The 26,058-nt window shown below is 49.3% G+C and overlaps 1 protein-coding gene and 1 non-coding gene across 7 annotated transcripts; both read right to left on the bottom strand.

Moving 5' to 3' along the window:
• Window positions 1-71: 71 nt before the first annotated feature.
• On the bottom strand, window positions 72-26,058 carry LOC107079296 (tubulin polyglutamylase ttll6). Of its 6 annotated transcripts, XM_069185705.1 has the most exons (18): window positions 25,950-26,058; window positions 23,064-23,261; window positions 21,916-22,168; window positions 21,396-21,744; window positions 18,304-18,341; window positions 16,878-16,996; window positions 16,267-16,397; window positions 15,220-15,376; window positions 14,608-14,751; window positions 13,147-13,232; window positions 12,070-12,295; window positions 11,425-11,603; window positions 10,219-10,407; window positions 9,261-9,423; window positions 8,886-9,095; window positions 7,203-7,515; window positions 6,084-6,342; window positions 75-708 (listed from the first exon to the last, which is right to left on the bottom strand). In XM_069185705.1, exons 4-18 carry the CDS (start codon window positions 21,575-21,577, stop codon window positions 588-590), a joined length of 2,517 nt encoding a protein of 838 aa, XP_069041806.1. In that variant the 5' UTR covers window positions 21,578-21,744; window positions 21,916-22,168; window positions 23,064-23,261; window positions 25,950-26,058; the 3' UTR covers window positions 75-587. The 6 variants fall into 6 exon arrangements, with proteins under 6 accessions (XP_069041807.1, XP_069041806.1, XP_069041809.1 ...); XM_069185706.1 differs by lacking the exon at window positions 14,608-14,751 and having other exon boundaries at window positions 72-708; XM_069185708.1 differs by lacking the exons at window positions 21,396-21,744; window positions 21,916-22,168 and having other exon boundaries at window positions 18,304-18,344.
• Window positions 6,954-7,066, bottom strand: trnal-caa (transfer RNA leucine (anticodon CAA)). Its single transcript has 2 exons — window positions 7,029-7,066; window positions 6,954-6,999 (listed from the first exon to the last, which is right to left on the bottom strand). It is a non-coding gene; the product is annotated as a tRNA-Leu (tRNA).

Genomic DNA, 26,058 nt, shown 5'->3' on the forward strand with positions numbered 1-26,058 from the left:
CATTTGAAACAGGGTAATTGTTTATTCAGTGCCAGGCATGCTTGAAGTATGTTTTAACATCACACATCTTGGTCTTAAATTGGATTTTACACGTCCATCTTCAGTGCATTAGAACCCCTGACTAGTAGTTGCAATACTGATGTAACTTTAGGCATTTGCAGACATAGTGGCTTAATATTTAGCTGAGGAGGAGTGTTGCTGATTTTTTAACAAGAGATGTGTAGAAAACCCAGAGCCTCTAGACAATCGGTGTTTTCACTGTGCCTTGAGTAGTTTTTCTGTAGTCTGACTTCAAGGAAGACCAACTCCCACAGCTGAATCTGTGAAGTGGTTCATCAAATGAGTTTTACTTTCTAGCCAGGGTGCAGAGCTGGAAGTCGGGGCTGTTGGGGACGGGGTGTGGGGGAGAGCGTGGGACAGACTGCTCACCCGCCTCCTGCAGAGGTGTGATTCTGGACCCTCGCAGAGCTCGGCTCAGGGGCAACAGAACCTCTGGGCTTGTCAGTACCTCGACTGCAGCCTCCCCTCTCCCTGAGACCCCCCCCCTCCTAGCTCTGTACTCCATACGGTCAGTGCTAATGGAGTCTTCATCGGGTCTGAACCAGGGTCCTGCTATCAGAGAGCTGCCCGGCTCTGGACAGTCCACCTCGAGCTGGACGGGGCTCGTGCTGCGGTTCTGTTCCGGCTGTGGCTGGAATGCTGCACCGCCTTGTGGGGGAAAGGAACAGAAAATTAGAAACACGACACTCTTGTTGTTAATCTGTGCAGTTAAAATGAAGTGTTATTACTGTGATTAACGTAATTGGCTGGCAATTGCATCAGGAGCAGCTACCATTTGTACCCGTTTACACAGGAGGGCATGTTGCCAGAGCAGTGTGTGAAGTACAACAGCAGCACTGCACCTCCGACTCCATCACTGACCTGGGGGTGAGCAGGGTGGTGCAGTGAGTGAGTGGGGTTCTGGGGGACAGTGGGGTGCAGTGTGAGAGTGGGGTGGTGGGTCAGTGGGTGCAGTGTGAGAGTGGGGTGGTGGCTCAGTGTTGTGCAATGTGAGAGTGGGGTGCCGTGTGAGAGTGGGGTGGTGGCTCAGTGTTGTGCAGTGTGAGAGTGGGGTGCTGTGAGAGGGGGGTGGTGGGTCAGTGGGGTGCTATGTGAGAGGGGGGTGGTGGCTCAGTGTTGTGCAGTGTGAGAGTGGGGTGCAGTGTGAGAGTGGGGTGGTGGGTCAGTGGGGTGCAGTGTGAGAGTGGGGTGCAGTGTGAGAGTGGGGTGGTGGGTCAGTGGGGTGCAGTGTGAGAGTGGGGTGGTGGCTCAGTGTTGTGCAGTGTGAGAGTGGGGTGGTGGCTCAGTGTTGTGCAGTGTGAGAGTGGGGTGCAGTGTGAGAGGGGGGTGGTGGGTCAGTGGGGTGCTGTGTGAGTGGGGTGGTGGCTCAGTGTTGTGCAGTGTGAGTGGGGTGTGGGTCAGTGGGGTGCTGTGAGTTAGTGCCGGTAGCCTGCTGCTGTGACAAGATGATAATGGAAGGTAATTGCACCCTTGCGGCTTTCGCTGGCTGCCTGTGAAATGACAGTGGGGAGCAGCAGCCAGCTGACGCACTGATCCCGCCGGGAGATACAGGCTCACTGTCAGACCCTGCAGCTCCCGGGAATCCGCCAGCCAGTGGCATGTCACACAGCACAGACAGGGCTGCCACTGGCTCCAACCCTGGGCACAAGTGTCCCTTTCCCTTTCTGTTGCTGCCTGTTTGCTTTTCAAGCCATTTCCATGTCTCTTAAATCTCCATGGTGACTTATCCGGTGCCGTCGTCCATCTTCCATTTTTACCCTGCTTATACCGTGTTTTTACTACAGTCCTTTGCCCAGTGCCATATTGTTACTATGGGATACAAGAGCACGCCTTTCTAGCAGTGCAAGGGCGCTGCATGAACACCAGTTCCACCAGTTCTGGTTCAGCACCAGAGATCTAGAGGAAATTCCTTGCTCACAGCCCCTGCTATTTCACTCCCTGATTGCTGGAAGAAGAGAGCAGTCATCACCACCCCCCACCTGCACCAGCGGCTTGTGCTGCTCAAACTGAATAGGACACCGGCTTTGAAGTGAGGAGGGCAGAGCTCGGGCCCAGACTGTCTGGTTATTTCCTGCTCTGTGAAAAGGCCGAGTGGAATGCAGGAACAATTAGGCTGCAATCATGAGTCATCGAAAACGCACGGTCCCCTACGAGTGTTTCTCCCTGCTCCCGAGGAAACAGCGGTTCCCTCAGAGGTCCATTTCCCACGAGGACACGCTGTTGGGACAGCGACAGGGTTACAGACGTGAGTGGGCGCTTTGCTCACTGAGGCTCATAGCACGCACCAAAAAACTTCAGCACTGTTACTGTCACAACGGAATTAAGAAATGCTGAAACCTAGAGCCTTCCCCTGTAAAAAGCAAAGCCCTAGACATTAGCCAGGCAAGTAAATAAGAGGAAGGAGAGGAATCGTGAGTCTCTGCTGTCAGCTGGGTTGGACCAGACTATGAAAAATCCCAGCGCTGGAATATCTGTTTCACACTTTTGAGTAGTGTTCAATCCTGAAGAAGCACCGAGCCGAAAACGACTGCAAGCGCTGAAGGAGATCTGCGTGTATTTGTACTAAAATGTTTTCTAGCTTCAAAAAGGCAAAGGCAAATGCAATGCTCAATGCATTAAAAAACGAAGTAATCCCGGACACTGCAACATGAGCGTCTCTGCAGCCTGCGCTCAGTACCGGCTGTGTGTCTGTGATCAGTGATGTTACCTTCTAGTATCAGGAAGGTTATTTTTTTAAGCATTACCTTTAAGCATTGAGTCCACATGTCATCAGATAATTAAAGGGGGCGGAGTGGTGGCTCTGTGGCTCAGGATCTGTGCCTGTGGCTGGAAGGTTGCCGGTTCAAATCCCGCGGCCGGCAGAGGAGTCCTACTCCGTTAAGGCCCCTGAGCAAGGCCCTTAACCCCAACTCCTCCAGGGGCGCTGTACAATGGCTGACCCTGCGCCCTGACCCCAAGCTTCTCTCCCTGTCTGTGTCTCATGAAGAGCAAGTATGCGAAAAGCCGAATTCCTAATGCAAGAAATTGTATAGGGCCAATAAAGTGATGTTATGTTATGTTAAAGGTACAGACAATACAGTGCCAAGTGCTAAAGACTTTGTTCTGGGAGAAGGGTAAATGAAACGTGCAGACACAGAGGTGACTATGGTGAAATGCCTGCAGGGACCCACACAGCCCGGGACTGCAGCAGGCAACCCAAAGACATGCGAATAGCCCACCCCCCCTCTTCCCCCCCAATCAGGGGAGCTGGCTGCCGGAGACACTGCGCTGTGCCAGACTCCCCTCTTCAAAGAGCCCCGGGCTGGCTGAGGTGTCGAGGCGCTTCAAAGCTATGCAGAGCACCTTTAATTAGTGTGGATTAACCTGCCTGTGATCAGGGCAGGGGAGATAAAAGCAGCAGGTTGTGAACAGGGATCACAACAGCTACAGCTACTGTCTGCAGTCGTCACTTTGATATTAAATCAGCTTTTTTTCCGTTTTTAAGCTGCAGCCATCTGAACTATTTTAAATAAACATCACAGACACACAGTCAAATGAGACCAAGTGAAACATCACCATAGTCTAGAATAATATAGATATAACTTTGCTCTCCCTCAAATGCCTGGGCAAATACTTCTGTTTTTTTATTTTTTGTTCAATACGCACAGAAGAGGTGTGGCTGTCAAATGAATGCAGGTTTATTGCTTGTAATAAATTATTGAATAACCTCGTTTACAATATACCTTTGTTTACAGTAGATGTATCTGCACCCATGCAAGTAAATAATTAAAAAAAAAACTTTCAATAAACATAGGGAATATTCAGTATTTCTGTCCACATCCATTGTTTTAATCAGTTCCCCAGTAACTAGATTCCACTGGGGTATCCATGTTCTTTAATTTGCAAACAGCTCTACGTCTGAGACAGCCTTTAAACAGAGCTAATTAAGGTTTAACTGGAGTACTTTATCCCTCTTCCTAGACCTTAATATTTTGATGACTTAGATAGGCGGTTCCACTCGAGTTCTTAATCACAAGCTAATGGGTTTCAATTTTCTGGTTGGGGCAGATTTACGAATTTGCTTTAAGCTCTTCAAAGGTCAAATGGAATTTGCAATTGTGGGCGTGTCTGATACACTGTAATTCACCACTTGTGTCTGTTCATTATCAATTGATCAACTAGCAAGAGCTGTTTAGCCAGAAACAACAGCCAGCGAGCAGACAAGAGACAGTGTAAAGTTCTGTGTGCCAAAGCTGTTAGAATCTGTAGCTTTGAAATGGGGTGTTTTTGACACGCAGGACTGACCAAAGGAACAGGTTAAATGTAATTCTAAACAAGCCCTGGAGATGCAGCAGACACAGGACAGGGATTGGGAACGACTGATTTAGAGACAGGAAAACTGCAGGCCTCTAGACTCAAACCTGGGATCCCTACACAAGCGTATCTATGTGAATTTGTATTTAAAGTCTGTTTCGATATTACCACGGAAAGATTTCACGGGATTACAAGTTGTTGATGGTGACAATTAGACATTAAAAGCTAAATCCAGTTACATCAAAATAATTTTATTATATGACATTAAAGGTATAGAAATTCATCATACAATTCTGCCATATTACAAAGACCAAAAGTAAAAGGCTACTTAAAGGTTTTAAAAATATATTCATTCAGCAAAACATTTTGCAACATACTGTAATCACAACTTCATAAAAATAGTACAATATGGTAATGGATCAAATCACGTCACATCCGTAGTCTCAATGTGCTAGTCAATCAACAGAACAGTGCTTTCCAAGTGCAGGTCAAGTCAAGTCATTCTAATGTTGTGATTCAATGATCAGGAGACAGTACCAGGAAACCTAAACAATGACAAAGAAACGGTACCAGAACCTGGGTCATCCCTGAGATTGAACCCAAACTGCCTGTGCCTTCCAATCCATCCCACTGCAGGATTTTTCTGCAAACCAGCACTTTTGTTGCTTAGTTGACAACAGGTTTGGTGCAGGAAATGAAAATGTGGGCCGCATCACAGGGCAGCCAAGGAGTCTAAGGAGAGCACTGGGAGGACAGGAAGTCACCAGACTGCAGGCTACTGGTGCTTATCTTCTTGTCTTCCACCTCTGCCAGACCTAAGCTACTGCAGCCAAGCTGGAAAACTGTGCGTCGTCTTCAAATAATATATAAACACTTTTGATCAAAACTCACACCTCCTGGAATCCTGCGTGTGTGAAGTCCTGATTTGTTCAGCTGAAAACGAACACACTGAGAAGGGCCATGCTGAAGTCTGCACCAAATTCACGTGGGTTAATGAACAAAACAGACAGCAGTCTGGAAACTTCAAAGCAAGTATGCAGTTTGTACTGCAACACTGAGGCAGCAACCACTTATATTTTTGCTGTAATTATAAATCGTAATCATTCATTTAGAAGACACCTTTATCGCAGAGGTGAAAGGGCGAGCTCTGCATCAACAATTGTAGTTCTTACTACAGAGCCTTGGCCTTAAAATTCACCAGGAGGACTAATGCGCGCAGGCTCACACATGGTGGGTCACTGGGGACAAGCCCGTCTCTAACCTCTGACCCAGATACTTTTAGTTTTGTATCAGGGATGTCTTGAGCTAAACCCAGAACACAGCCGTGCTTGGCAGCAGCCCCTGGCTCAGCGTTAGCAGATGCCTGAGGGAGCAGCATCATTTGCTGAGCAAAGGTCAGGGTAAACTGAAAGCTGCATTTCAGTCACGCATCAGGGATCTTAAAACCCATCGTAAAACCCAGACCGTGTTGGAGAGGAGGTGGAATAACCAGAATGATGTCCAGCGTGAAGGAGGGTCTCTTAATTAATGGCACATTTTTATCTTTGCTTTATTTTGATTGATTTTTTCTTTCTTTTCCCGCAATACTTGTAAAATCTATGGTTAAAAATCAACTGGCGCAAAAAAAACAGCTGGGGGCACCAACCCAGCTCAGTCCAGTTTTGGGGCTCGTGTCTGCAGCGGCCGGTGCAAGTGGGGTCGGGGAAGCTGGGGGGCGGGGGGCCCCCTACCTGCCGGCCTCGGGGTGCACAGCTCTCCGGACGCTCTCGCGGACCGGATGGGCGAATCCCGGGCGGCGCACGAGGGGCGCCGGCGTGGAGACGACAAAGAGGCCTTGCAGGGCCTGGGGGTCCGGGCTGACGTGGGGGTACAGCAGCCCCCGCTGGCCGGCCGGGGCCTCGGAGAAGCGCAGGCGCCCGCGGACCTCCGAGTACGAGGAGCTCATGCTGCCCAGCCGGGCCTGCTTGCCCAGGGCGGCGGCGGCGCCGACTGCGGGGGCGAGAAAGAGGGGAGGCGCTGGGGGCTCTGAGCTGTAACGGAGCCACGAGCACAGAAACAGGGGGGTGGGAAGGGCTCCAGCCAGGAAAATCCCGGAGCGCAGGAAGAGATAAGGAAAGAAATGTAGACGGGGAAAGATGGAGAGCGAGAGAAATAGGGAGGGGGAGGAGGCAGAGTGAACAAATGAGGGAGGAAATGAGACCTCGTTTACAACACAATACGTGCTGACGCAGACACAGACGCAGCGCTGAAGCGGCATTGACAACCATAGTAATGGCACATGTACTAGTCTAATGTAGTAATAATAATAATAATGTTTCTTTATTAGCCCTATATAATTCCTATACAATTTCTTGCATTAGGAAATCGTCTTTTCGCATACCCCAGCTTTCCTCCATGGAGACACAGACAGGGAGAGAAGCTGGGGGTCAGAGCGCAGGGTCAGCCATTGTACAGCGCCCCTGGAGCAGTTGGGGTTAAGGGCCTTGCTCAGGGGCCCAACGGAGTAGGACTCCTCTGCCAGCCGTGGGATTTGAACCAGCAACCTTCCAGTCACAGGCGCAGATCCTGAGCCACAGAGCCACCTCTCCGCCCAAAACGCTTGTCAGAAGTGGGATTCGAACCCACGCCTCCATTCGGAGACCAGAACACCCATCGTTCACGGAAGGTATCGAAACCTTGCGTCTGGCGCCTTAGACCGCTCGGCCATCCTGACAATTAGTCTAGTAAGTCCGTACTGAGAGACAGGAAATCTCTTTGCAGAAGATGAGAGGGAGATAACAAGCTTTATAGGAGAAGAGAAACAGGGGCAAAATCGGGAATGCAGATGCCAGGGATGGCTGTGCACTGACTTGTCCTGGGGATCCTGTGCGCGCTGGTGGCCCTCCGGTACTGAGCGGGCCCACGTGGCGCCCCCTCCTGCGCCATCTCTTCTGGGGCCCTGATGCGCAGTGCCCCGGCTGGCCCGCACTGGCCCGGCTCGGGCGGGCTCCTCTCTGGTCCCAGGCCCAGCGCCAGGCCCGGCCTGCGCTGCTGCGCCAGCCCCTGGGGAGGCAGGTACTGGAGACACAGGCTCCCCTCGGGCCCCCCAGGACACTGGGCCACAGGCAGAGAGGGGCCCGGCTGAGCGAGAGGCCTCCTGGAGAGGTCCGCCAGGGACTCCAGCTACGACAAGAGCAGCATGTCAGACGCCTTCTTGGCAGAACTATAAAACACAGAGATTCACTCATCAGGTGGTAGGAAACCTCAGCCTAATCCAGTGCTGGGACAGCGATCCCAAAGGGTCCCGAAACACAGGCGTCCCTCACTTTATGAAGTTCCGATCTATGCGAATTCGCTTTTATGCGACTGACCCTTTCTTCCAAGTATCCTCTTTATGCGAAACAAAAATCTCTTTCACGCGAACTGTGGCGGTAGAGCAAATTCCTGCGAAACGTTGTCTTGATAACATCCTGATGCCTTACAAGGAACCGTAGGCAGAGAACTGGCTCGGCAGACTTTATGCAGTTCCTCAGGCCACAGACTTCATCTCCTGCTCCAGGGATATCCTCATCCATCATCAGCACCCACATCTCGTCCCCTGGAGCCTTACCGTCGGCCTATCTTGGTGCAAGTTGATTTATTTTTAGTTAAAATAATGTCCCAAATTACATTTATGTTAAGTTTAGTGTTAATTCTTAATGTATGTTGGCATGTATTTATATGATTAAAATGCATCTGGAACACTGCATTTAACACCCTTCCACGCAATCCCGTTTTTTCCGCAGGATTAAGCGGTATGCCTAATGCGATTTCCCCTGACGCGTGATTTTCGCAGAACGTAACCCTCACATAAAACGGGGGATGCCTCTATAAGCGGCTACACCCCAGCCCTGCAGGTAATAATAATAATAATAATAATAATAATAATAATAATAATTGCTTACACTTATATAGCCCTTTTCTGGACACTCTACTCAAAGCGCTGTACAGGTAATGGGGATCCCCTCCACCACCACCAGTGTGCAGCCCCACCTGGATGATGTGACGGCAGCCATAGTGTGCCAGAACACTCCCCACACACCAGCTCTCAGTGGGGAGGAGAGCAGAGTAATGTAGCCAATTCATAGAGGGGGAGTATTAGGAGGCCATGATTGATAAAGGCCAGGGGGAAATTTGGCCAGGACGCCGGGGTTACACCCCTACTCTTTTCGAGAAACGCCCTGGGATGTTTAATGACCACAGAGAGTCAGGGCCTCGGTTTTACGTCTCATCCAAAGGATGGCGCCTGTTTACAGTCTAGTGTCCCCGTCACAACACTGGGGCATTAGGACCCACATGGAGTGCAGGGTGAGCGCCCCCTGCTGGCCCCACTAACACCTCTTCCAGCAGCAACCTTAGTTTTCCCCGGAGGTCTCCCATCCAGGTACTGACCAGGCTCACACCTGCCGAGCTCCAGTGGGCTGCCAGCTGTGAGTTGCAGGGTGACATGGCTGCAGACAGGTGTTTGGGACTGAACTGTTTCAGCAGGAGGGAGATCAGGGCGTGGCTCTTACCTGGGGGGCGAGGCCCCCGGCGTGGGGGGTGGCCCGCAGCAGCTGGCACACCCGCTCCACGACGCCCAGGTCCCGGATGAGGCTCGCCCGGCGCAGCAGCCCGCTCATCCTCTCCACCTCCTCCCCTTCCTCCTCCTCCTCTTCCTCCGAGGCGCCTGGGAGCAGCCCCGGGTCTGGGGAGCGCTCCAGCAGGGAAGGCACCGAGGCCAGCTGCAAGACAGCACAGAGCCATGAGCGCCCCCTCCTGTTCAGCATGGGTAGTGCCCCACGCCAGCAGCTGGGCTGGGCTGGGCTGGGCTGGGGTGGGGTGGGGTGGGGGGAGGCTAGGGGGCGGGCTAGGGGGCGGGTCAGAAGCTGAATAAGAGGGGTACTCACGGAGAGCCGCAAGGGCGTGGCGGGTCCCCGGGCTGGACGCGGGGGCGCTCTCCGGCGCTTGGCCCTCTCTCCGGCGGACTCCCCCTGCAGCTCGCGCCTGCTCAGGCCCCTCAGCACGCCCTGCTTCTGCTCCTGCCTTGCCCGCAGCTCCTGCAGCTGCTGCCTGCAGGGGGGGGGGGGGCAGCTCAGGGGCAGACCACCATAGAGCACACAGAGCGCGGGGGTACATGGGGGTGCCGCCCCGAGCAAGCGCAGGAAAACCAGGGTGGCAAACGCAAGGGAAAAACATCACCGAAACCTGGAACTATATTACACATTTGCACAAGGTGTCGTGGTCTCGTGACTGTGCCCATCGAGAGTGAACAGTGTGAGCTCAAGAGATAATCCCGAGTGCGGTACAGCGCACCGTCACGAACAGAGCAGCTCCGCAAGTCCGGAGAGCTCGTCTGTGCAGACGCTCCTGGAACTGGAAGGCTGCTTGCACCAGCAGCTCAAGTGCACAGAGCCAGAGGGCAGGCATTTACTAAACGGTGGCTCAGGATCTGAGCCTGTGACTGGAAGGTTGCCAGTTCAAATCCCGCAGCCGGCAGAGGAATCCTACGTTGGGCCCCTGAGCAAGGCCCTGAACCCGAACTGCTCCAGGGCAATGTACAATGGCTGACCCTGCACTCTGACCCCCAGCATCTCTCCCTGTCTGTGTGTCTCGTGGAGAGCATGCAAAAAGACAAATTCCTAATGCAAGAAATTGTATAGGGCCAATAAAGCAACATTATCAACATTATCATTAAAGGCAGAAGTCTGACGAAGTAAACGGGGTGCCGAAGCCCCCTTATTGAAATGAACCCCACTGCCCTCGGTTCTATGCCTTCTTTTCCTCCCCGCTGTGGGAGGATCAGGAGCGTTACGCTGCTGCAGCCCCGCGCCCCCCCAGCGCCCCGCGCCCCCCCCCCGCCCGTACCTGGAGCACTCCTCCCGCGCTCTGGAGGCCGCCGTCTCCTGGAAGAGGGAGCTGCTGTGCTGGAAGTACTTGCTGTACTTCTCGCCGTCCGGCCGCGGGTAGATCCGGCGGAAGCCGCCCAGGTGCCCGTCCTCGTAGCGCTGCATCTGCGCCACCCAGGCAGCCTGGCACTGACGCATCTCCTCGCTCCTGCGGGGGCGCAGGGGGGCGTCACAGTGAAAGCTCATGCGCCCTGAAACACTTCATATCCGCCCTTGTTGACTCACACCCCGATTGACAGAATCACTACAGGTGCAGCACCTGCTGCTGGCTTATAATAATAATAATAATAATAATAATAATAATAATAATAAACTATTTTATATAGCGCCTTTAAACGTGGCTTCTGAAAGCGCTTTACAAAATGACACAATAAATAAAAAGAATACACAAGATAAAACACAATTACAATGTACAGAGGAGACCGTGGATGGTGGTACTAAGAAGAGCAGAGGGGTGAAGAATGGAACCAGTTAAGTAAAGGCTTTTCTGAAGAAGAGGGTTTTGAGTCTGGATTTGAAGGAGTTTAGAGAAGGTGACTCTCTGATATCCTTGGGGAGAGAGTTCCAGAGCTTGGGGGCAGAACAGGAGCAGGCCCTGTCGCCCATACAATGTAGACGGGCTTGGGGGACAGTAAGGAGGGCAGAATAAGAAGAGCGAAGGTTGCGAGGTGGGGAGTAGGGCGATAATAGTTCAGACAGGTACTGAGTTGCCAAGCCATGCAGAGCCTTGTAGGTGAGCATGAGGATTTTAAAGTCTACACGGAATTTGACCGGAAGCCAGTGCAAGGACTCCAGGATAGGAGTAATGTGATCATTTGCACTAGGCCTGGCCAGGATTCTGGCTGCTGAATTTTGGACATACTGCAGTTTGCTCAAAGTAGATTAAGATACCCCAGCGAGTAGAGCATTGCAGTCGTCAATTCGAGAGAACACAAATGTGTTGATCAGCTTTTGAGCCACAGTTAGTGATAGCACAGGGCGTAGTCTTGCCATATTTCTGAGGGGAAAAAAACATGTTTTGACAATATGCTGCACATGTGGGTCATATTCTAAAGACATCCCTACAGTTTGAGAAGCTTGAAAAGGCCTGTGGAGGGACAGCTGGTCACCCGCCAAAGCGTGCAGCCCGGTGCAGCCCGGTGCAGCCCGGTGGCGTGCAGGGTACCTGGCCTCCCGTGGGCGGTTCTGCTGCAGCCGCTCCTTCACCCTGCGCCTCTCCTCCTCCGTGATCTTGCGCCTGTCGCAGGCCCCCAGGTGGATCAGGACCAGCGTGTCGTACAGCAGCCCGTCCTTCACCTCCCGGTCCAGCCTGGAGTCCGTCGTGAAGCTGGGCGAGTGGTTCACCTGCGCGTGGATTCAGCGGAGACACGTGAGCACCCCGGGGACACAGCCTCCCATCGCCTCCCACACAACCCTTTCTGGAGTTCTGCCTGCAGGCAGATCGACATCCAGGCGCGCTTTAATAGTTCCTTGTTTTAGCAAAACCACTGGAGCCCCTTATAATTCAAAGCCTGATCTTAAAATAAAGCAGAGCATGTGTCGTCATCATCTTCACAGGCTGAAGGGCAGCTCTTGAAAAGACTTTTTCAGAAACGCTATTTTACTGAGATTTATTACGGCCTGAGGACAGGGGTTAAACTGGATCCAGCCTGAATATAAACCCTTAAAATGATGATGATTTAGAAAGACACAGAAACTCTTCAGGCTTGAGGCCTGTCAGCACCTCAGCCGGCTAGGCCTGGGGTCGGCGGGGTCAGGGGTCAGAGGTGAGGTCAGCGGGGTCAGGGGTCAGCGGGGTGGGGCCTCTCACCTCCAGCAGCCAGGGCCTGAGTCGGCGGTCCAGCAGCACGTCGAAGCCCAGGATCTCGAAACAGGCGCTGCCGGAGGCGTGCTGGGGGAAGCAGGAGTGGTAGTTGTGCTTGAGGACGGGGTGGGCGGAGATGAGCGTCTTGATGATCAGGTCCTCGATGTCCGCCCACATCTTCTCCGTGTCGTAGCACAGCGACTCCAGGTGCTTGTGGAAGGTGGACAGCTTCCTGCGGGGGAGGCAGGGAGGAAGGGGTTCGATGGAGTTCGGAAACAAACGCCTCTCTGCCCTGAAATCTGCCCAGCTCACACACGCAGGGAGAGTTTCAGTCATGCGCTCATGTGGTCAGGCTGGTGTCTTTAACTTTACGCCCAACACAAAGAACGCTGCGCCAGCAGCCATATCACCCTGCAGCCCCACTGAAGCCAAGCAGGGCTGAGTCTGGTCAGTACCTGGATGGGAGACCTCTTGGGAAGCTGCTGGAAGAGGTGTTAGTGGGACCAGCAGGGGGCGCTCACCCTGTGGTCTGTGTGGGTCCTAATGCCCTGGTATAGTGGCAGGGACACTATACTGTAGTGGGTGCTGTCTTTCGGATGAGATGTTAAACCAAGGGCATTTCTTGATAAGAGTAGGGAGTTATCCCAGTGTCCGGGCCAAATTTCCTCCCTCTGCCTTAACCGTGGCCTCCAAATCATCCCCATGTATGACTGGCTTGCACCTGCCCTGCGATGGAGTAGCGCCCCATCCAGGGTGTACCCTGCCTTGCGCTCATTGCTTGCCGGGGAGACTTTGGTTTGGCAAATGACATGACAATGAGCACTACAGCACACCGATCTGCAGGCTGTAGTCCGTACCTCCCTGCAAGGATAACTAAATGAGAGTATGATTTATAACAGAGGGATAAGCATGGAGACTCTGCTTACAATTCAACTGGTCAAACAGAAACCCCCTACAAAGAAAGGGCATTTCCCAAAGAAAGAGATACAATAACGATTACAAAGCATCCCGGCCAATCCCTAGGAGATAACTGAACTCAGAAACACACTCGGCCACAGGGGGGTACTGGGCTTCTCTGATCACCTTTTGCTACCGGTGTCTTCGTCCCGCACAAAGTTCTCGCTGTGCTTGTTGATGGCGTAGTTGGTCAGATGCATGCAGACATCCTCCTGGGAGCAGGGGGAGAGGGGACAGAGCTGACGTGCTGCACAGCGCAGCGCAGGGCACTGCTACACGGCTGGAAAGCTGCAAGCTTGGTCATGAGCAGTCTGGGGGATTTGCACAGCAGTAACCTTCGCCTGGAAGGAACAGGGCTGAGGTGATACAGTCGGTAACGAAGCAGTCGGTCAAAGACTAACAGATTATGGAACGGCCTCTACCTCCAGGCAATAAGACTAAATAGCCAAGCTGCAGCTCCTTCAGCAAATCACCTGTAATGGCTACATGAACACACAGTTTTCACTGTATTGTGCATCCTGCACTACTAGGACATAATGTATAGCACACACCCTGGACACACAGCAGCTCTATTTATATTGAGTTTTGTCTGAGTTTGTTTTATTCAATTTCTATTGCACTATTATGTATTATTTTGTAACTTTAATTTCGTGATTTTTATCCCCCCGGTGAGCTCACAGACAAGACATTTCATTGCCAGCAACTCCTGCGGCACGCTAGATTGTTGTGCATTTGATAAATAATCTTTTATTGATTGATTGATTGATTGAGAATTGAGCTCTGTGTTGTGAAATAAAATGCTGTTAGGTTCTTTATGAAAATTCTTCAAATCCTTTTCACCAAAAAACAGTAATGTGGAAGCTTTTGAGATTTTAGAACAAAATTAAGCTTTATTCACTTTATTTTTTTGTGTCATATGACAACTTAAGAGATGCCGCGTTGCGATCACCTTTCTCCAGTGCTGTCACTCAGCTCGCCTCACTCCTGTCCTGGTTTGTCCAGAAAGGATGACTCAATAGATGCACCTATTGCTCTTGCTGCCTTTACAAACGGTTCATGTTTTCCTGACTGGCAAATACTCACATTATTCTGACTGCTCTTTCTATCGGTTCCTGAGCTCTAGCAGCCTAGAATACTCTCCTTTTGCCAAGCCCTTGGTGATTTTCCTTCCGATAAAGGAATGGAAATGGATCACAGGGCGATACTCCTGGCAAAGCATCCGGCTGAGACCGCTCACACTGAGCGGATGACGCTAACAACAGGGATGAAGTGTCACTGCTGGCTGCGAGTCACAGGAATCCAGCGAGCCAGGGTGGACAGTGGCTTGCTGGGTTTTCTAAAAGTGAAAAGTGATTGCTTTAAAAGTGCAACTGCACTCAGGGGATTGTTTCTTGTGTTCTTCAGGTTCTCTCTGCTTGTCTTCCTGTACAAACAGTTGCCCAGTGCTGCTGTGGATGAATGTTTTCTTCAGGAGCTTCTACTGCCAAACCGAGCGCTAACATTGTCCACACTCTGTCCCGGGGAACTCTACCCCCCCTACTCAGAATGCCGAACACCTCCCCCGTGCCCCCGTGCCCCCTGACCAACCAGGTTGCTGTTCATGGGGTCGCTGTACTTGGTGGTGCAGAAGCGGGCCAGTCCCTCCTGGTAGAGGAAGACCCGCAGGGGGTCGCAGGACGTCACCAGGACGTACAGCCGCAGGTCGAACTTGAACCCGTCGATGAGGAGCGGCTGCCAGGAAAAACGTTTTTGAAAGAGAAAAAAGGCACACAGACTCCTAACTCACTCCACAATCACTTTTAACGGCCCGTGTTTCCCTGTTGGAGCAAGACTGGGGGCCAAAACCGACCCTGTAATTAATTTACTACAGAGTGGGCAATCCACTCAGAGCTCGTCCACAGGGAGCACAGGAACCAGCGTCCTAAAAAGGTTCAGATCGTAAAGAGGACTCATGTTTCTCAACCTAATTAAAAAGGGATTAAAATGAAAAGGAGAATGGCATTGCAGAGAAAGCCAGACATTCAGACTACATAGCTCCCATCTCTCCTTCTGACTCCTTCTACCATCATGGCTGCCTACCTCTGACCACTCTGTTAGAGATCAGTGATTTAGAAACTGCTGGAAAGTGCGAGGCTGGTGTTGGGAATGGGGCTACTGTGGGATATAGGCATGGAAGAGGCCTGGGCTGGAGAGACTCACCCTGGAGATGTACACCTGGCAGATCATGTCCTCCCCAGGCCGGATATCCTTGCCGGACTTGGTGATGAAGATCCCACGGCCCTGACAACCTGAGTCCGGTTTGCAGATATACGTCTTGTGCTTTTTCGCCCGGCTGTAGGCCTGGAAGTCACTGTAACTGTAGGGGAGACAAACAGCAGCAATCTGTCGTGTCCATCCACCCCATTTCCTAACCCACTTATCCTGTATGGGGATGCAGGGCGGCACAGGAGCTTTACCTGGCAAGCAACAGGCGCAAGGCAGGATATAGCCCAGGTGGGACGCCAGTCCATCGGAGTGCACAGACATTCACGACTCACTCACAACTGGGGCCAAATTTATACAGAAGTCAATTAACCCACCAACATTATTTTTGGACTGTGGGAGGAAACCAGAGCACCCGGAGGAAGCTCACGTGAATGCAGGGAGAACATGCAACCTCCACACAGACAAGCACTCCAGGAATTCAAGCCGGGGTCAAGTCTAATCTTTAAACTTCAGCACTTGCATCTCTGAACTGTCTTCATCACTCTGCTCTCCTCCCCACTGATAGCTGGTGTGTGGGGAGCGTTTGGCGCACTATGGCTGCCGTCACATCATCCAGGTGGGGCTGCACACTGAGGGTGGTGGAGGGGATCCCCATTACCTGTAAAGCACTTTGAGTGGAGTGTCCAGAAAAGCGCTATATAAGTGTAAGCAATTAATTATTATTATTATTATTATTATTAATAATAATAATATTATTAATTTATACAAACTAACATGTGCAGTACTTGCATTTAGGTGCTGCAATTTACAATCATTCATATCTCAGAATACATCAGGAAAGTATAAGCAGCATGTCAAAGACTTGTGCGAATTATAAATTGCATGCATTGTTGAAGTGTCAATAACCCTGTCAACTACAGACACAAACACATGGCACTTAAGGGGCTCCCAAAACATTCTCCAAATTAAAATCCTTATAAGATTCCAGGATCGCAGGATCCTGGTGGGGTTTCTTTGTTCATGCAGTGATCCTATACTCACTCTGCAGGTAGGCACCAGCTACGAGGGAAGATGTTGTACTCCTTGGGGAAGAGTTTAAGCATCCTGTTCATGTTCCGTGCCAGCAGATCCTTCCTGCAGATTTCACTCATGCCCGGGAAATGGTTGATTTTCTGAAAGAAATCAAACAGCAACCGACTGTATGTCAAGTGAATGGCTTCTGAACCTGTGGGGTCTTTGTTTTGTCATTATGGCTCCTCTGTATCCGATCAATGTCTTGTCTGTATTTCCTAGGATATCCAGAACACACACAGCAGACTGGAGACTGTGCAGTCAGGTCTTTGTTGCACAGGACTGCCTTCGGTGCTGTAAGATTGCACTTCTAGGGTTCACCGAAAGGGGGTTTTGTACTTTGTGGTACTGTTGTACTGGTTGTTCTTGTTTTGCAGTTTTGCAGGTTTGTCATGTTGCAAAGCATTTAAAAGAAAAAGAAACATCTTTACCGTGGTATGGCATTGTCACAGAACCAAGCCACAGCCAGAGGGATGGCTTAAAAAAACCAAACTGGGTCACCTATATTGATTGTGATGTCAGGGGCTTGGTGACTCCCAAGACCTTTGATAAACAGGAGGCAGCCCTGTGATATTTGGTACCTGGTAGCGTTTCATATCCATGACTCGGTCCAGAGACACGGAGCAGTCGGTCCAGTACAGTGTCCAGTCCTCCCCGTCTCCTGCCTCTCTCAGCCCGTATCGCCTGGCCGCGCGCCGCACTGAACTCCGCAGGAATACGAAACACACCACAGATGTATCTTACTACCTTATAATAATAGAGTTAAAACCATGAACATGCTGGAAGCAATCTCTGCCACTTCCATCTATGAATAATCTTCCAATCTTAGGACTGCGTTTGTCAGGAGCGGACTAACTTGATCTGCCTTCCTTGGGTCAGAGTACTCTATTGGGAGACCCAAAATATTCCTGGCAGAATAAAATAGATTAAGTGCCCCAGTATAGTGATGGGGACACTATACTGTAAACAGGCGTCGTCCTTCGGATGAGACATAAAACTGAGGTCCTGACTCTCTGTGGTCATTAAAAATATCAGGGCGTTTCTCGAAAAGACTAGGGGTGTAACCCCGGCGTCCTGGCCAAATTTCCCATTGGCCCTTACCAATCAGGGCCTCCTAATAATCCCCATCTATGAACTGGCTTCATTACTCTGCTCTCCTCCCCACTGATAGCTGATGTGTGGTGAGTGTTCTGGCGCACTATGGCTGCCATCGCATCATCCAGGTGGGGCTGCACACTGGTGGTGGAGGGGATCCCCATTACCTTTAAAGCACTTTGAGTGGAGTGTCCAGAAAAGTGCTATATAAATGTAAGCAATAATAAAATAATAATAAAAATTTCCACTCTCCATTTGGGAGCAATGCCAAATCAATATGCCCCTGCCAAAAGAAATTTAACAGGAGTGCAGAGTCAGGATGAGAAACCAAATGGTTTTACCGAACCTGGAATGCAATTTAATCTTGGCACTGCCTTAAGGAATCAAGACTTGAGTAAACAGCAATGAAAAGAAAACACTTGAGTTTAATGTTATTGTGGAAGGGATAATGATGAAAGCCCAATTCTTGTGCTATTGTCCTGTCAGGCTGCATCCAACCAGCACAGGCGATACAGGTGTTAATCATATGGAAACGTGCTGTGTTCACTGGTAACGACACCCCCTGACCGGAGACAGAGTCACACCTAGCCTGACAAGAGCTGTGAGGGCTATCTATTTGCCCAACTAATTACATTACTTGCAGATCAGGGTGGCTTAATCAGCGATTAAAACAACTGTGCTAGTATTAACAGATATGCTACTCCAGAATCAAACCCAAAGAAACCAGACCTGCCCAGTCCTATATCTTGAGCACCTGCACGTGCCTCACCTTGAGCAGGGTGAGATGTTTATCCACCACTCCCTATTACAGTAAGCCCCCTGGTATGTCAAAGCAAAGGAAATGGATCTCAAGAAGCACTTCGGGTACCTACAGGGAGCTGACTGCCCAAACCCTCCTCCATTGTTACTCACCACTTTCATACTTGCAGTTAGTGAGGTTGATCCACAATCATCTGGAAAAAAAAAACAAGAGAGGAGAGGGACAGAGGTGTGCCTAACTCTGAGCGCAATGCAGGGTAAGGGGCAGAGAGAGGTGCCCCCTAGTGTCTGGGACAGGAACAGCCACCAGTGCAGACTAAGCCTCCTCTCATCACACACAGAGATTAAACAATCACACTTCACCATTATTCTTTTCATCTTCTAAAATGTTCTACGAAAAAAAGAACATCAAGGTTTATTTTGTTGTAAACAAATAAATCAATGGGAAGGTATCACCATTTATCCTGATTTTATATCATCCGTTTTAAAAACCCTTATTGCATTTTTATTTTTATTAATTTGATGTGTAGCTTTTGATATTTATTATTTTTGCCGATAATGTAAATAAACTGAGTTTGATTTTAAATGCATTGAATGCGTTGTAAAGAAATAAAATATTTTTTAGATTTTTGCATAAAATACAAAAACCTAAAAAAAACTCCAGCCTGTAGTGTGACGCTTGTGTAGTTATTTGCTTTGGCTGCTGCCCCAAACTCACCCGAATGTTCCAAAGAAATGATAAAGTACAATTAAAAATAAAACAAATGCATAAGAATTGTTGTCCTAAACCTGAACTCAGAAATTAACAAAACCAACCATTTCTTGTATAATATATTTAAATAAAATGCAAATTTCTTTTCTTGAATTGTAACAGTTACTGTAGGCCGATGTGCCTACATTAAGGAAATCCCCACTTGGAAAAAAACAAAAGGAATCTTTCATTGACTGCGAAAGACAGCAGCGCTGTTTGAAGCACCTCTACTGCCATCGACTGGCTCAGGATGGGTATTGCAGCCTCATTTTCTAAATCTACACTCCTGATTTAAATCCAGTCAGCTAGCTTCCTTACACTGTGCAAGAGAATCTCCTGTTTCCTGTGCACGAACTAAACTCTTGTAACTGTGGGAGGCTGATAAAACACATTAAACCCACATGCTTCCAGGGACAAGATGTCACACTGGTAGGGCTGCACGATAGTGGTGGATGAAACAAATTAGCCCAAACGTATAACACAACTTTTCCATCCTTTCCTTAAAATGATAAGTCAGTTCAGCACAAATTCCCATTTACAACAACTACCCAGAACGTACTTATTTACACATCTGGGTATTTACTAGAGCAGTATGAGCAAAGCAGCTGTGACACTCCCGGGATTTGAACCCGCAACCTCCTGGTTCTGAGCGCAGAGCCCCCCGAATCATGCCTCCACCGTGCTGCCTCTTGAGAACTTTTACAATGAAAAGGTCTTTAAAAATACAATCCACTACTAAATTATTAGATCTAGTTATGGGTTTTTTTTTGACTTAAGAGTTTTGGAGGAAAAAAAAATGTCAATCAAAAAGTCTGGCATCATGGCTTGGAAGTGAAACCTGCCCACCTCATCAGTAAATAATATCGAAGGAATTCCAGCTTTCTACAGTGGAAAAACTGTCTCTTAAAAGGGTATTAATCTTGTAAACAGCATCTGACAAAGTTAATTAAAGGACTTCTACAGCTCACATGGTGCTTATTATTACTTTCTAAACTGTTGAAGCCTTTAGTTTTGCAACAAAAATAAAGGTCTGCACAGTACCCCTGTTTAAAAACCCCCATAAACCACGTTCATAGGGGTTTCATGGGGAAAAATGCAGCAGGCCTCAATTTTTAACAGTCTCCCTTTGGTAAAGTCACTACTGGGCTCTACGATTACAGGAAAATCGTATTTTGGTTGCACACAACGGAGGTCCCTTGGTTTCGTTTTAGTTCACGGAGCTGTGGTTTCTTTTTAGTTTATTTCTCTTTGAACGCTGAGAGACGACATCGTTGTCATCATAAGTTGTGGAGTCCAGGCCTTGGCGTGAACAGTACAAACTGTTCATGCGTTTCTCTGTCCCTCACTCCTCATGGCCGGTTCTTGCTGTCCTCTTGTAGGACTACCTCTCATTCTGGGGGCCTGATATCCCCCCAAAGACTCCCCATGTAAGCACAGGCACACACTCAACAGCCCCCCCCCCCACAACCCACTCCGGCTGCTAGAAAAATAAAAGAGGAGAGAAGCTGCCTCCAGTGCTAGTGTGCTGGAACCAGAAAGTTATTGCAGCTCATAAACCCCCACTCTTTCCCCCGCGGTTCTGGAATTACACATTGGCTGCACTTTGATCGCCTCTGTTGATTCTGGGCGCTCCGAGCGCGGCTCCAGAAAAGGGTGGGTTTTATTAACAGGTACTGTAATCCGAGAGCCGTGCTGCTGGCTGGCATACTGTCACCCACCATCTTTGCGAAGACGCAGCTGTTAGCAATGAAAAGGTTCCCCGGAGGCTCTCTTTCTGTTTCTCCACACTACGTGTGAGCCTTACAGTGCCCCCGTGTTCCTGCCCCCAGCCCTACAGCCCCTGCACTCGAAGCAGTTAAGGTACACCTCCAAAAAATCTATCATTTCACTGTTTTTAACTATTCTATGTAGAGCCTTCCGCGGGAAGCACTACTAATTAGCCACATTTATTTATGAACACTTCTGCACGTCTGAAAGGCTGTGCTCGATTCGCCACCTGTCCTCTGCAGAATGAAAACACTGCTAGCCCGGGTGGTCTATAAAACCTCACATTCCTGCGAGCTGTCTCAGGCAGGGGTCTCCAACCTGGCCTTGCAAGTCTTAAAGGTGTTTTCAATCAGTGCCCGTGTAGCTCTAGCCCCATAACCTGCGCGGGGTCACAGGGGAGAGAGACCCCTCTCACGGGCAGGTAATGAGGTGGGGGAGCCCAGCCCTCCCCCCGAGGGGCCGGGCAGCGATCGAACCCAGGACCCTGGCAGTGTGACCTGGGTGCCATGCACACACCGGTTACGCCAATGTGTCTGTCCTGCAATCCCTGGCTAAAGATCACGTTAAGACCATTGTTGGTTCAATTAACAGGGAGCTGGGCTGTAATGAAAATCACAAGGAGTAGGCCCTGGTCTAAGAGCAGAATGCATCCTGACCACATGTGCCGGCGGCCCTTGTAAGAGCACAGCCTGCAGGGAGAGAAGCCCTGGATCTGCAGCTGTAGTACCTTTTCTTCTTCTTCTTCCTCCTCCTCTTGCTTTCCGCTGGGCCACACTCATTCAAAGCGGGGCAGCTTTCAGGCTGGCTGTCGCTGTCGGCCCCCTCGCCCTCCTCGCCGCCCCCTCCAGACCTTTGCCCCGGGGCCTCATCCCCCGACTCCCTGCCGGGGCTCTCCTTGGGCGGTCTCATCCTGCAACAGTGATCCGTTGCATGGGTGACACACTCCTCTCCCGTCGCTGAGAAACATTCCCGGCTGTGCAGCTGTGGCCCAGGTTGAGAAGGCAGAAGGGGAGGGCTAACGTGCCGGGTTTGAAACAAACTTTGTTAAAACATCCATTTTCTCTGGATCCGAGCATCTAAAGTTACAGGAAGTCAAGGAGGAGATCAACACATGGTTGAAGAAGGTAAGAGATCTCAGCTCATGAAAGCAGCTAACAAGAAAAAAATGATGCTTTAATGTCTGGAGTAAATGCCTCATCAAAGTGCCCACTGTTGCCTACAGGCAATGACTCAGCACGCATACCCACCTTTGTTGTGGTCACACGAGGGGAAAGCAGAGAGATGGAGACACGAGGAGAGGGACGGCCGCATCCGAGTGTCTCTTTACGGTTTCAGCTTGCACGGATAGACTGGTGCAGACGAATCCGGCGCCTGTGCCAGCGATCTATCCCGAAGATGGGGTGCCAGGCTTGAGGGAGCTGAGGCTGCCTGCCTCACTGTGGGGTGTCAGAGCCAAGCCAACGCCCCCCCCCCCTGTCCACAGCCCCCACTTTCCCCGCTCTGCAATGGAAACAGTGAGTCGTGCTTCAGGGGCGCCCGACTTGACGCTGGGAGGTCGGGGAGCCAGGTAACAGTACACTTAATGAAACCGCATAATCCCGCTCCCATCTTCAGCACTCTGACCTCACAACGTGTGATATTACAGCAGCTGTTCCCCTCCTCTGCCCACAACCCCCTCCCCGGTAATCAGGATCAGCAGCTCCCTTTCGAAAAATGAAATCCATACATGTGTATTATATTAACTGCGGCACAGTGTCATAAATCTATTGGGTGCAAAATCCTACACCTTCTAAACACAGAAACTGCTGTGTGTCCCAGTGCATTACAGTTACCCTAGAACGTAATGTAAAAATAACAGCACATCCAGTAACATCCATTGCTGCTATGACTTTAGGAAAGGATTACAGCCGTTACATTTTCCACTTGATTCATTGCTTATGAAGCCTTTGGAAGTTTCAGTACAATAACAAAAGACCTGCATTGTTTAAGCTTTTTTCACCTATCGCACAGTCAGCTCCCAATTCATCAATAATATGATGTGATGTCTGAGCTCCGGACTATCGGTTCTTGAATCAGCCAGTTTTTAATTAGTCGGAATTTGTACAGAGAACATGTTCATTCTGAAGATCCGGGGCGAAAAACTCGGGTTTTAGATTATTTTAAAAGCACATTACAAAGGGAGCTGTAAAGAATCGAGTTTACCTTTCCACTAATATGCCCCATTATCTTAATCTCTGTTTGGTGAATTTGTAATTATTTTGTTGATGGATAATATTGTTGGTGAACAACATGATACCTCGTATTCTGTTTCCATGTTGTGCATCAGCTGTGATCTATTTTATTGAGCGGATCTGTGAAAAGACCACAATAGCATGAATTAACAAGCAGCACTTACTGGTGTTGCAGACCGCAGGTGGTTTAGAAAGCAGGCCTCAGCTGTTCGGTGCTGCAGTCCCAGCACAGAAGGGGGCGCTCCGCCTGTCGATGTGCCTCTCTCTGGATCCCTCACTCCAGCATGGCTGTTGGATCCCCTGAAGGCTGGTCCCGCCACATCACTCTCTCCCACATCTCAACAGCGAGCTGGCAGCGAGCCCTAAGCACAAGAGAAACTTGTCTCATCGGCCAGGCTGCCAAACTGTAAGACTGTGACTGACTGGCAGCTCCCGGAGAATAGGGCTGGCAGATCAGGTGACCTCCAACCAGGGAGTGAAACTTAGTAAACAAATAACCTGTCATTTGATCTGCAAGCTGACAACAAGAGAAAACGGAGAGGCAGGACAAAAAAAAAACAAACAAACAAAAAAAAGAATGATGTCAGCACATTACTACAAATCTGAAGGAGCCCCTTCATTCACTACGCAAGCAGACAGCTGCAGGTCACACACTGGTATCCTGCATCGCTCCTCCCCGGCTCCCCCAGGGTGGCAGTCTCTCAAGGTTTCGGGGACGTCTTCAATTACAGGAAAAACAACACACTCGTCTGGACCAATTAACCTGATAACTAGTACGACTGTATCATTGAGAGCTCGTTTTGGAATGAAAATCAGGAGACTCGTTTTCTAGCTCTCTGGAACACTTCCTGTACTTAGAGCCCCTAAAGAAGCAAGTGCAGCTAACTCCCTGAGTTATAAAATAGAGATCTCGTTATCATAAAGGCAACATGGTGGCACAGCTGTTAGCATTGCTACCCCACTGCGCTGGGACTCTGGGTTCGATTCCGGACCTGGGGTGCTGTATGGGTGGAGTTTGCATGTTCTCCCCGCATTCATGTGGGTATCCTCCAGGTGCTCCAGTTTTTCCTCCCACAGTCCAAAGACATGTGGGTAGGTTAACTGGCTTCTGGGAAAACTGGCCCTGGTAGTGTGTGTGTGTGTGTCCTGTGGACTGGAGTACCCATCTGTCCCAAGGTGTAATCCCACCTTGTGCCTGTCACTTGCTGGGATAAGGTCTGGCTCCTCAAGACCCATATTGGAAAAACTGGTTAGAAGACGGATGGATTATTATAGAAATTCCTATGAGAAGAGAAACTCAGGGTCTAAACAATCAGCACGGAATACTCTTTTGTTTGCTCAATTAAATACCTGTTGGAAGCAATCGGAAATTTCAAGAGCGTGGAGGGGAAATTTAACTTTCTACACTGGGCTTATGAAGGGTTTACCTGGCCTTAATGATGCATGAATGGGTGTACAAACAGGGCGTTCCCATTCAAGGCATTTGTTTGTATAAGAGTCTGTGCCTGCACTGCAAAGACCAGAGCCATTAGCAAAACCACAGACCCAAATCTGGATTCAAGTAACGGTGGTTCTAATTGCTTACATTACAAGTGTGGGCACGTTTAAGTAGTTAGGTTAACCCACAGGGGCATTAAATATAATCTACCGAGCTTTTTATGAAGTACAGGGCAGGAGGAGCATGGCGCTCTGAAGTGGATTCCCGCCAATCCTCTGTCACGTTACTGGTGACCCGCGTTCTGCAGCGGAAAACACTTCCAGTGTCTTCGGAAAGGCCCTGTCCCCTCCGGAAAACACGGCGCTGGCCCACATCTGCCTTCATGGAAAACCAATAGCCCCATCTGTCCTGCCTGCGTGTGGGAAAAGTTTCACACAGCTCCTGGGACATGATTCTTTGCTCATGCGGGAGGGCCAGGAGCAGGAAGGGCAGTGCAACACACTAACTTCACTAACACTTCATATCGCCACACCAGCAGCAGAAAACACAGCAGTCTACTGTGATCACAAGTACACCCTTTGGGGTCACTATGGACCACTGTTCAGAAGAGTACGAGAGTTAACCGCACTGTCCTGGATAAACTCCTCTCTGGATCTGGGTAGATCAGGCCTCTCTGAATTCAAGTGGTGGAGCAGTAAGAGTTGGGGTTCTAATTCCAAATCTTCAATTAGAGAACCACGGAAATGTAACTTTTACAACTGCGCAAAAAGAAAAGATTACAAGGATTAATAAATTAAATGAACTCTTTGTTCTGTATATCAAAAAGGACAACAACTAACCCGACTAAAAACACAAAAAAGAAACTCGGAAAACTAATGCTAATGTGAGCTCAATTACACAAATATACACAAGCTTCAAAGTGATCGTTGTTTCTTTTGAGAAGTGTAACGTCCTGAAGTGGGCATTAGGCTCGATTTCAATTTATTCTAATAACAGGATCTAGGATTCTAGGTGAAAAACAATTGTTTTAGGCTCTGTAAAAACAAAAGATCATTAAGCCTGACAGCGCCAGGAGAAAGCTTTGCGGGATCTTGGCACTGTTGTCAAGGAAACACAGGAACAGCGGTAAACAAAGATCTTCCTGCGGTGACGGTTTGCAAAGACTGCCTATCGGGGATTAAATCATACATCTTATCTGTAATTAATTCGCCAGATATATTTATTATAACAAATGTGACGATACGCTATCACTTTATATATTTTTATTTGAAAGGGTTAAGTACAGTGTAAAACGGTACAACTTTTTCGTGTTTTCTATGATACTATTCACAAAATAAAAAAAACTAAACGAGAAACGCCGTTTAAACAGCGTTCAACGTGGTTTCTCTGAGTTTAAGGGTAACTAGAAATCCAGTACTCCTGTGATCTGTACTTCCCGAGATTAGATGCTTACCTGACGCCTGTATTTTAACCGAGAGGAAAAGTTAACTGGCTAATGAATACCTCTGAGAGAAGAACCGCGTCTGATCACACACACATATATATATAGCTAATATGTTAATTCATTGAAATGTAAAGACGGCTAATTCGATAAAAGCATTCTGCTATTTACCTTTATGAAATATTAGCTTTCATAAACCTGGCAGTCTGTCTCAGCACACGAATCTCGCCGCACGCTTTGAAAACATTCCTACAGTCTCTCAACCAACCTGTACGTCACA

Source organism: Lepisosteus oculatus, chromosome 28 (genome assembly GCF_040954835.1).
Source record: "Lepisosteus oculatus isolate fLepOcu1 chromosome 28, fLepOcu1.hap2, whole genome shotgun sequence".
Lineage (NCBI taxonomy): Eukaryota > Metazoa > Chordata > Actinopteri > Semionotiformes > Lepisosteidae > Lepisosteus > Lepisosteus oculatus.